We start from the raw sequence: 12614 nt of genomic DNA, 5'->3' as shown, positions 1-12614 counted from the left end.
GGCGAGCGTCGGCGTCGGGATAAGTGGCGTCGGGTCGACGAAACGCAGTGTGGCAGGCGGCGGCGGGATCGGACTTGTGTCGGGAGACGTCAAGTCGATGAGCGTCGGCACGGCGGGCGTCGGGACGGCGGCCGTCGGCGTCGGGACGACGGGCGTGGGCGTCAGGACGACGGGCGTCTTTGTCAGAGCGGTAGGCGTCGGTAACGTAACACGTGGCGGTGCGGGTGACGTCAGGATGTACCTTCGTGGTGCTGGGGTCGGCGTCGTGCGTGAGGAGTCGGCTTGGTGCGGCGGTGACGTTCCGGCAACGGGCGGCGTCCTTGGCACGGGCTGCGTCGGCGAGTCGAGCAGCGTCTTTTCCGGCGTGGTTGGCGTCGGCGTGAGCGGAGTCGTTTTCGGCGTGGTTGGCGTCGGCGTGAGCGGCGTCTTTTTCGGCGTGAGTGGTGTCGGCGTGATCGGAGTCGGTGTCGGCGTGAGCGGCGTCGGCGTTTCGGGAAGCGTCGAGGCGTGTCGTGGAGGATTTTCCAGCGTCTCTGCCTCGTACTGCGCCTGGGTGGCTAGGTAGGCAGTGCACCGTGCGCACGTGAAGGTAAAAAACTTGCGCAGTACGGTCCATTCACGTTCGCCGATACAGCCACGATGCCACAGGCCGGCACATTCCTGGCAGCGGTATCCCTCGCTACTACCTCCGGGACACGACCTAGCTCCACATTTCGTCACGCCGTGTATGCGGTACTCCGTACAGTAGCCACACTCGTATCCGGCGGCGGTCCTGCCATGCAAGTCCCAACTCGGGCGGGGAAAGTAACACCCGATACACTCGTCCGGATACGGATACATGTCTACGCAGGTGGTACTCTGCACACGAACAGTCCTCACGAACACATCAGCACTGTGTTACTTACTGCGCTCGGAGTCCGTTGTTTGTGCGCGGATTCCTGGAAGCGTGCGCTTGGCTGATCACGTGGCTGGCGCGCCAGAGTCCCGCTATGCGCTCCGCGCGAACAATAGTTCCAGCGCGAACTTTAGTTCCGCGCGCTCCGCGTAACAACCGCCTATCTCACACGCTCGTACAGGTCTGGTTTTCGCGGAAGATGTAACTCGCCCCACGCTCTTGGGCGCCATTTGAGGGCTGATCGCGCATTGCCGGTGATTTCGAGATGTTAACTATGGGCGCCACCACGTGGAAGGGCACGTGGACCCGGCGGAGTCTCTCACTCAGGGCGTGACGTAGCCCAAGTGGGGACGAGTTACCAGCCCTTTCTATCCTAGCTACCCAGACCTGGCCCGCTCTAGGCGTCGGGCACGCCACACTCCTAGACTCACTCACCACGTGATTAAATAAGTACTCACTTTATATTTATTCTCCAGATTTAATTTCACTAACACGTCTCTCTACACGCCCGTTACACGTTACACATTACACGGTTAAAAAGCCTGAGGCACGAATCGGTTTAGGTGAGGGCATGGTCCACACACGTGGCCATGCTGCAAAGTATACTTATTACACGGTGATGAAAAAAACTCGACTGAGACAATTAATCAATTAAACAGCCCGCTGACCGAGAGCTGCCCCGAGGATGACGAACGAAAGCGATTTAAAAAGAATTAACGATACAGAAATTACTTGGTCAGTGATGAACAAAGGTTGAGGTCCCCGGGGTGCTGGCGCGTCTGCTCTCGGTCAGTGATGAAGATGGACTGGCTGAGCTCATCGCTCGCAGGTGACAACATGGCGCCCTTCGCGCCAACACAATTACCGTTACTGTATTCTACGACTCCGTGCCCCGGCGAAAGTTGAGTAAATTACAGATAAACATTAAAAATATATAAAAATTACTGACAATGGAAAGTTTGTTACTATTTACTTATTTAATGATAATTCATATAAAAGCATTCCTATCCTCGTCCAAGTCCGTGCCTGTTCGGGTCCGCCTGGGCAACGTCTATAGTTATTTAAGGTAAGTTATTTAAATTACAGAAAACACAAGTAAATTGCACAACACTGGGGCAAAGATGGATGAAAACAAAAAGGGTTTACAAATAATATTAAAACGTAGCAAATTAGGGGTGCGGCGCACTGCAGCTAAGCGCCCTCTTGCCGGGCTAGACACACACGCACACACGCACGCACGAGCGGGAGGTTTGAATATAGATGGTGGTTGGGCGGTGTCGTATCGGGCTCAAAGGGGCCGCAGGCCCGGACGACGTCAAGTTTCATATTCAAACTGGAATTACAGAAAAGATGGACTGAAGCCCACTCAACTACAATGAAAGAAACATATAGCACCATAGCTTTGGTCTTGAAGATAAGGTATCGTGAACATCAATGGAATATCCTTGTTTCTTGTGCCTTTGTGATAGTAGACACAAAACACACCACTGGGTTAGACAAGAATGGCCTAAGAGAGCAGTCATGGTCGTTGGAGAAAAAAATGTTAATAACGAACCCTTAGTTGAGCGAGAGAAGCTGGGCCATATGAAGTAGTTTGTAAAGGCTCTTGATAAGGATGGATCATGCTTTGCAAGCAAGAATATTTAACGGCCCAGAAATAATAAAATTCATTAAGGACCAAGCCTTCGTAAAGCCCATGAATGAGGCTGAGCGAAAATCCTGGACTTAATTTGTTGCAGTTGTCTGAAATTTTATGGGCCAACGAAAAGCAGAAAACCATGTTGAAATGGTAAACGATATGATTAAAAATTTCAAATCCCTAGGGTGCAACATGATTATTAAGGTACACTATTTACACAGCCACCTGGACTGTTTTCTTGAATATTTACTAGACAGCAGTGAGGAACAAGGTGAAAGATTTCATCAAGATATTAAAATTATGATGGGCAGCACTATCAAGGAAGTTGGGATATGCACATGATGGCAGATTATTGCTGAAGTTTTTAAAAAGGGAGACTGTTCCAAGATATATTCAAGAAGTTAACGAAAAAGAAGCTTACAAGTGTTGAGTGACTAGTTGGTTCCATCGATGAATTGGTACTATCTTTGTATATATAATAATATTAATATACACTAATAATATTTGTATAATATATTTTTGCAACTTAATAATAATTTCATGTTTAATTTATAGATTTTATTCATGGATTTAACATAAAATAACATAATATGTACATTTCACTAAAACATTATATTGTTACGAACGTGAGCAGGGCCGCGGCGCGCGCAGGTTCGGAGCTGGCTGGCGGCCCCGCACGGCCACTGATGTCATGTGGCCGCCGCAACGTGAGACATGCCGCGAGCGCCTGGTAGATTACAAGTGTCGTCGCTTCCCCCCTCCTTCCTTCCCCTCCCTTAGCGACACTCTGCCTTTGCGGCGTTATCTGACACCTTACAGCTGGGGAGTTCCGCGAGCCGCCGCGCATCTCAATATTTCTGGTGTCGGGTCGGCGCAGGATGACGCGACTGGCCTCAGCCGCGCTCGTGAATTCTAGAAGTGGCGCCTGGACCTATATAAGCCAGGACGCCGGCCTCCGAGAGTTGAGTTGAGAGTGGAGAGTTTTCCGGGCGATAGTGCCGCAGGTGCGGCGGAGTTCCGGGGCGAGAGTGTCTGCGCGATAATGACGCGGGTGCGGCGGAGTTCTTCGGCGAGAGAGTTCAGTTCCGGGGCGAGTGTCTGAGCGGGAGTTCCTCGGCGATAGTTGGGTGGCGAGAGTCCCGATCGAAGCGTCGAGTGGATCTCGGCGAAGGGAAGTGCGACGGAGTCCCGCGACGGAGGTCCACGAGGGGTGCTACGGCGAGAGTTGCACCAGAGGTGCGGCCCAGCGAGGTGTGCGGTGTGTAAAAACCGAGTGACTGGGGAATAAACATTTTTAAGTGTAATTGATTATTAGGCATTTTTAGAAGATTATTTGTTAGTGATGTAAATATTGGCAATCAATAAAACTGTGTAGTAAAATCTTTAATTGGGCTATCCATTTACAAACCCAGTAGTTTTCCCACGACGATTTATTATTTCATTTTAATAAATCGTAACAATATCTTAGAAATTTTACCTCCTAAAAAACAACTAATGCCAATTTGAATTTAGGGCACCAAAGTCATATGAAATCAGCTCCAAATACCCCGGAAACCATCCTTGGCCTGTATTGTGAGATGACAACTAAGTAAGTATGTAATGAGGAAAAATAACAGAACGACCAGTATAGAATTCATCAACAATGGCTATCAATAATCTGTTATTTCCATGCTAATAATAACATACTTACAAAACTTACTGATTTGTACTCATTATTACTTTTTTGCTGCTAGTGCTGGCATTATGTTACTATGCTAGAACCAAGCTTTAAGTGTGTAACTTAGTAGTTAAGTCATAATACATGATATGCCTATCAGACTTACATAGTACACAGCACACCCTCGTAACACAGACAGTTGCGTACATGATTACTTAAGGCCGATCACAACAGGCACATGCTATAATCCAAATTTTATTTAATATTTGACTAAAACACTTATAATGTCTACATGGTGTCTACCAAATCTAGTAAATGAAATTCCCTGATTTTTCCAGGTTTTCCAGGTCTAAAACTGAATTTTTCCAGGTTTTCTTTAACACAATTACGACATTCCACGAAACTGAAAAATCTGCATAACAATACATTGACGGGTTTCAAAGTATTTCAACTTACTTAAATTAGTAAAAAAAATTACCTTCTTCCAGACGTGGCCAAAGTGACTCAATTAATGGCAAATAAAACATGCTGCTACAAATATTTCGCACAATTATTTTTGCAAAAAACATTAGTAAAAGGAATCTCCCGTCAATTTTGCAGTGACTCAACTTATGCGTCTATTGCACTTGCTTCAGAACGAGCCAAATCCAACACTCGAGCCTTCTTAAACTGCAATGCCTTGATCTCCTCTTCAACTCTTCTTTTTTCTGCCTTCTTCTTGTCTGCAGCTTCCTTTTCTTTTTGTTTTGTTTGTAGGGCTTCCTTACGCCTACAACTAGCATTTCTTACATATTGTAACATGGACTTGTTGATATCAACATGCTCTACACCTCCAGAACGTTGAACAAAGTCGTACACTTGTCTTTGTGCAATCAGTGTTTCTTCCTGCAAGTTTTCAGTCAGCAGATTAGAATTCACTGAAAATCCTCTTTCCAATGATGCATTTCCATGGAAAGTACCAACATCATCCTCACAAATTTTAGAAGGCCTGTTTTAGTAGCTACTGTATGTGCCTTAAGAATGAGCATCCACAGTGCTTCAGAATCTTGCGAGGAACATACCAACTGATATGATCACTCAATGTTATCAGCTTCTTGTCCTGATAGCCACCTGTTTCGAAGACAACATTATAAACTGTACTTCACACGCTGTTTCCTCACACCCGAATTTAAAGCCAGGCGGACATAAGCAGGAAATTCCCTTGGTATGTTTGTACTTCAAAGGAATTTTGTCTTGAAGTTTTTTTACCATAACCTTTGGACAAGTCCTAACATCATTTTTCAGTAACAGGACAGACTTTTCTGGTACTTTCTCTTTCTTGATGGCATGGTGTACTGCATAACCCAACTTGATATTGTTAGCAGTCAATAGATTTTCCTGGTTATCTACATCCAATCGAGATACATTGTGTTTGTCCCTAAAGCTCTTCAGTACCTCTGGTTTCACAAACTTTCCCGCCAAAGTTAATAAAATGTCTACCAGTGAATCATAGAGAAAAAGTGTCATGGGTGCTTCACTTTGGAACATTGTAAGAAACAATTCCAGCTCAGATGCTAAAGAGTGGAAGAATGTCAATTTTACTTCTAGAAGACTATCTTCAGGAGCACTTTTCACTACATTGAAAGAGACAGATGAAATAGAAACTTCACTAACAAATTTCTTTGGGTGGGGTAACGTTTTCATGGCACGCTCAGCAACTGCAGTATTTTCTAACCATCTGATTGCACAAAATTTCTTGGGAAAAAGCTCTGATGATCCAGTTGTTCTAATGTAATCTGCCCTCCATGCAGGTACATGCTTAAACAAAAAAGTAACTGTGCCTCAAAAAACTAACAACATCCCATTGTGTAGCAGAAATTCCAGTTTTGAAAGCACCATGGACCGTATGAAGCCCACAGCTACCAATATCTAGCAATTATGGCGAATCTTCACCAAAAGTGTCTGTGATACGTATTTTCAAAGCTAACAAAAATGCCCAGTTTACGATGGGAGCATCCATAGATACTTAAAATTAAATGCACCTGTCCGTATAATCCGAACGTGTGAAGCATATGCCACAGCATGTACGTCAGCAGGATAACAGACCAGCTTCAACCAGTTTGTATCATGTGATTTGACGTCACTTCCGAATCCGAAAATGGACATGGGAAATGTTCATTATTTGCCATTCAAAAATAAAAATGGGAGGGGATACACTTGATGCTACGTTAATGCAACCTGATCAATAAACAAAAAAATTGCCAACTACAACCTACCAAACAAAAATTCCCTGATTTTTTAAAAAAATTCCCTGATTTTTCCAGGTTTTCCAGGGTCAGTAGACACCCTGTAGTCTAGTATAAATGGTACAAAAGAGCTATATTTCGTGGATGGTTTTAGAAACTAATTTGACACAGATTTTGAGGCGAAAAATGCTTCTCTTTCATGGCCTTAAGTAAATAGTCTAGGCAAAGCTAAGATAAAAGTCTCTGGACACCATTTAACCAATTCAACTGTCTGCTTTCTAAACAGACACAACTTAACGGCCGGGCTACTAACTTCAGTTGTGTCTCTTACCTTAATTCTTTTTAGAAAGGGGATGATACATTTCAATAAATTGCTAGGGTTTCTGTTGCCATTTTTTTTTTTAGAATTTATAAAAAATAAATTAAGCTTGCATATGTTATATTTTTTTTACTATTCTATAGCAATTACACCTCCATTGTGCAATAAATTTTGAAAAAATTTTGAATTTAATTACAGTTAAAAACCTTTCTTTTTTAAATAATATGTTATGAATAGTAAAATATGCATTTCTGCAGTGTATTGGTGGATGTTAATAATATCCCTTTATTGTCATTTAATACATGGTGCAATACACTGATTTAAAAAAATTAACATGAATTTTACCTAACTTATATACTCATATTCTCAACGCAAACAGGGAAAAACCATGATAATCATAACAAATTACTTGTTCAACATTTTGTTTCACACGACTAGAAGAAATTATAAATTCTTTACCTACCAAGTGTATGCTACAAAAATGGCAAGCAACAAAAGAGCCTTACCTGATTTCACTCTCCGCACTGCCAAGTTTTCAGTCTCCCTTCCGCAATAAGGAAGGAAAGTTAGTAAATACAATGTCCTTTGGGTCCAAACTACATGTGAACAATCGAGGCTCCTGTGGTCTAGAATGGTCAGATCACTCGGGTTCAATTCCAAGTGAGTTAAAACTCGGATCTTTTGAAGTAGAAAACATGGCAGGCGTTGCCAGCCTGTGAGTTTTCTCGAGGTACTCCTGCTTCCCCACTAATGTGTTCCGTTGCTGCTCCAGCTCACCATTTCCCCCTCTTATCCCGCAAGAATTATCTTAATGTTTAAGAACATTAAACCCTAAATCAGTTCAATTCAATTAGCAGAACCACAAATCATTAACTTATTTTCAATACCTACACCTATAGCCCTACACAGTACAAAAATTGTGCAAAAATAGTACTAATAGCACAATTCCTAAGAACTGTTGCATAGTTCACTCAGATTGACAAATATCAAACCTGGCAAGGACCAAAAATCTGTTGAGTTCACAGGGGGAGGGGGGGGGGGGCATATAATGTCATTTATCATTACTGTTTTACAGTTATGATTTTACAAGCACAAGCGGGCTCCCACAGTGAGGGGCTCCTTAGTTCCAAGGAGCTGGCCTCAAGTCCCCCTCCGCCCCCCCCCCCCGCATTTAAACCCATGAAGCTGGTTAGCCTATATCCCTACTTCCCATTTTTCCAATTGTTAAGGGGGTACCATGTGGCCTATGCTGCCAATGTGAATTGTCAAATTTATGTTCCTGTAACTTCAGAACAATTAAGATAGGATTAAGAAATTTATTCAGTTTATGTTGTAACATTATTTCTATTGAAGTAGAAACTCAACATAAAAATAAATAGAACTAAATTGATTAAATTTTTCAAAAAAAAAAAAATATAATTTTTACCAAAATATTTTGTAGGTACATGAAATCTTCTAGTTTTAATTCTACACATAATTTTGCTATTATTTTAAATAAGTATGTAAACTAATAACAACAAAAATATCTGACCAAGTTTCTGACTGCTATCATTGATGGTTTTCCAGATAAAGGAACATAAGCTGCAAATAATGTAAATTTGAGAATTCAAGGTCAAATGTGTTACCAACAAATGAATTAGTTTTTGTACATACATATAGTATTATAAAAAAAATTCTATCCATCATACTGGAGTAAATAATATACCATTTTAATGAGAAAAACTAACAAATGCAACATGACATGTTTTAAAAGTTTTCCGAAAATTCACATTTTTACCTTACAAGACCCCCTTAAAAATTTACACTTTTTTAAATCAACAATAATGTGGAGTATAACATTTGTGATATGGTGCTTTAACTAGTATTATTAAAAATTAATAACATTAATATATTTACTTCCTCTACGAATACCCAATATCTAGTATGTAATCATGGCAACATAAAACATTATACTATATTAACCTTCCATAGCATAAAATGATGAAATTATGCATAATAATAAGGTATTTTCATAGATAATTAAAACTTTTATGGAACATACTAGTCATACTACTTTAAATTTAAAAGATATAACCTTTGCAGAGAGTGATATCTCTATATTGTTGTTAACTAACAACTTGTTCAATTCATAAACCAGATATTCCTATTGGTTCACCTTAACAATCTAAACTAATGCATTATTTTTTAAAAATTATTTAAACATTTATTTAAGAGATGAAATTCAATCTCCAACCTCCCTGTTACATGTTAAAGGTTTCAAAATGCACACTAATTTAAAAATAAACTTAAAAGTTATTTTGAATGTGGATTTTGAAACTCCTTTTGCAGTACTTGTGGCTTCCACTACATTGCATGTAAAGCCAAGCAGCCTCTCCTACTGGGCTATATATTTAGCTGTATTATAGAAATAGTCCTTGTGTTGTCCCCACAATGTTGTGTGTCTGCAACTACAGTTAACCAAACCAGACTTACACAACCTCTGGTCATCAGTAAAGCACTAATTATTGCTGCAAGAAAGGAGCAGAGCAGAACTCAGCAACAGTAATAAAGTCAGAAGAAAGTTTATAAAAGTAATATTCAAAGAGCCTTACATAAAATAAGCATATTCATTCCTCAGCCAACAGCGGACCTAGGATTGACTTCTGGGGGGCATTGGTAGTATGGACCTAGTATAATACCTATTTATTACTTCAGAAGTCCTATTATCCAGTGCATATTTTACCCTTCCTTAGCTTAAGATTGAGTTTTGTATGTCCATTCTCTTCACATGTCAAATTTGTATTTAAGTGGGATGGTTAGCCAAATACAATGATTGGTATGAACACCCAACCCCAGCCCAACTATTTTTTATTATGATTATGGCATGGCATTAAGCTCTTATTTTTTAAAGATTAAGTAAAAGTGTAACTTTATAGTAATCAGTACCTAACGGATAAAAGACAAAATTGGTATCTGAGGATGTTCAGATTACACACCTCAAATTTAAATTAATGGCCTATTGGTTTTGGGAAAACCTATAAAATTTTTATTAATAAGCCAGGAATTTATAGTAATATTAAAAGCTTACAAAAACTTCTAATTCAAAATGTTCATAATTGTTGAAGTTTAAAGGGTTTTACATGAGTACGTGAATAAATCAACAAAATAATTTTTTTGGCATCTACAAATAACACTATGATGATTATCTGTGAGGCATTGTGATATTACAAGCTGTTTATTTATTTTTTACCTGAAAGCAAATTTGTGCAACTTTGTGAAATCTTAAGGCAATTTTTAATTTTCTTGAAGGTTTTGCTAAATAATGAGGTTTATACTGGAACATTCAAGCATGTGCCTAATGTCTATGAAAACAGCTGGCAATGAAATATCTAAACACGCCTCAAAATTTGTAGAAATATAAAGTGTACATCCAAGATTTGTATGACGCATGGTTTTCGGTATGTGAGTGAGCAAAGTACGTGAAGTAAAACCACATTAAGTCACTGGTGGTGCAACACATGCTCTGAAATGGCCAGTCTCGCCTGTGTCGAAATTACAGAGTGCATCACACATTGTTGCCTGTCCCCTTTTGTTTGTAAGTTCTTGTGATAAAATAATTTGTAGTTACAAGTTTATTTAATAATGCCTACAAGGTCCTATGTTTTTGACTGCAGGAAAGGCTCCTCACACAATAAGGAAATATCCTTCCATTACTCTCAGTTCTGCAATAAATCACCATTATTGATATAAGCAATGGGCAAAGAAAATCAACTGAGACTCATTTGTAGTAAATAAATAACAAATTTTTCTGTTCAATTTAAAAATAATGTTTTTGAAGAGTCATCAAGGTACAAACATCTTTGTTAGAAGTACATTCATAAGTCACGTTAAAAAACATAGCTGTTCCTACCCAAGAACATAAAGTGAAACAACCATTGAAACGAAGGCAAGACCTGTAAGTTCAAATATAAAAAAGACTTGTTTAGATTCTTGTATTAGGAATTTTGATTAGAGTGTAGGAACAGAAAGTACTGCTGATGCAATACCTATACCCAATAAAGAGGAGAAATATTCTAGGAATATGGATGGGAAACAAATGTTACAGAACAATTTATATTTATATGAGTCACGGTGATGAATGACACAAAATATTAGATGCCTCTTTAATGGAGACAGATGTGCAGGATAACTAGATGAGCAATCAGAAGTAAGAGAGAAGGGAGAGGGTGGGGGTTTGGCATGCTCTGACTTTAGGAAAAAAATCATTTTCCAATGATGCAGAGGAAAACGTATTTTCTGGGATATAATTATTTTTTTTTCATGCTAGAGTTTGACACAGTTGTACATCTTCTGTTCAAAATATATGGTAGTATTGTATGTGGGTTGAAACCTATAAAGATGAATTCCTTCACGATAATAGCAAACAAAACAAAAAGACAACCATTTGTATGGCAATCTCAAAAATTATGTAACCAAATAAACTGTTAGCAATGAAGTAGACGAAAAACGTAACCAGTGTCCAAGAAACCATATATATAACCATTTGATTATGGAATAATTGTGTGATAAATTAGTATAATTATTGTATTATTTATGTACTATGGTATTTTTAAAAGTAAAAGTAAAGCGCAACCTATAACTCAGTCTTGGCATTTGATTTTACAATCTGGAGATCTAGAAGTTGAGAAAGTTGAAGTTCACATGAGACAAAAATAATTGTAAGTTTTTACATAACCTCCTATTATTTAATAAAATTTATGGTACTATAGTGTGCACTTTTGTTTAGGAAAAGCATCAATTAAGTACAGCTAAGTTTATATAATGTTTAATATTTTAAAAACATATAAATCCAGAAAAACAACCTTACCTACTTCCATCTAATTCCAGCATACATTAATCTAAATACATAATCTTTCTACTTTCCGAGGGTATAAAACTTTGGTATACATCTGGTTTTTGTTGATTATTCTTTCTTTATTGTTTGCAGAATATAGGGATAACTTTTCTGTCCCATCGACCATTCTCACATCACAATATTTGTGATGTTGCTAGCCTGACCACTGTGTAAGAACGGTTAACAATTGGTAATCTTCTTAATAACGCCCTCTTAGAGAATGATTGTAAAAAAAATAATACATTTTGTAATTTCTATTATTTTTTTACACATCTCATTATTACCCGATGCATATCAGTGGTCTAAAACTACGTTGTCAAATAATTTTGGGCCATATATTTATATTATTCATTTCATTATATACGAGCAATATTATTTATTACCTGACAGTAGTATCCCAGTTAGAGCGAGCAGAGTTGGAAGCACTTGGATCTTGATTTTTGAATTTGCCTTTGGTGTTTCGATGTCGCTTTTTTTTCGCTTGAATCGCTAAAACTGTAGAAAAATATCAAATTAAACAAGTTAACAGATTAGGGAATTTAGGTTATGCCGGCGTAAAATTGCTACGACAGAGCTACTTACGTCTTCTATTAACAGTGTTTCTTCCACTCATTTCAAACAATTACATGCGTCCAATAAAATCACTAAAGTATACCAAAACATTAATAGTAAAAATTATTAACAATCAAATAGAAAATTATTCTTAAATTTCACGCATTTGTAAACATTACTGAAAGAACAACACATGATCTTGGCCAAAGAATACAATACACAGAAAGCAGAAATACTTAGACTTTAAAGTCTCTATATCAAAAAGAAAAATAAGAAATAACTTGAATAACGAACATGTGTACATTAACCATATATTCCTAGTGAACGATAGGACACGGCTAGTACCTTATTTTTAGGCAACGGATTATGGTTTCCTATCCGTTCTGTTGCCTAAATTCTGTGCATGCGCAGAGCTAGATGGGTGATGGGTATTTAGAGGAGGAGAAAAGGGGCT

General features: G+C 39.0%; 1 protein-coding gene across 1 annotated transcript in view; it reads right to left on the bottom strand.

Annotated features, from left to right (window-relative positions):
- Positions 1–12380, bottom strand: part of LOC134529196 (SRSF protein kinase 3-like) — a 270468-nt gene extending 258088 nt beyond the window's left edge. The window contains exons 1-2 of the mRNA XM_063363043.1: positions 12191–12380; positions 11992–12103 (exon numbers count right to left, since the gene is read on the bottom strand). Of these exons, the coding sequence (XP_063219113.1) occupies positions 11992–12103; positions 12191–12221 (143 nt within the window). The 5' untranslated portion in view covers positions 12222–12380. The remainder of the gene's footprint in view (positions 1–11991; positions 12104–12190) is intronic.
- Positions 12381–12614: the final 234 nt, after the last annotated feature.

The sequence above is a fragment of the Bacillus rossius genome, chromosome 2 (genome assembly GCF_032445375.1).
Source record: "Bacillus rossius redtenbacheri isolate Brsri chromosome 2, Brsri_v3, whole genome shotgun sequence".
Classification (NCBI taxonomy): Eukaryota; Metazoa; Arthropoda; class Insecta; order Phasmatodea; family Bacillidae; genus Bacillus; species Bacillus rossius.
The sequence above is the reverse complement of the archived record's forward strand: the minus strand, read 5'-3'. Positions and strand labels throughout refer to the sequence as shown.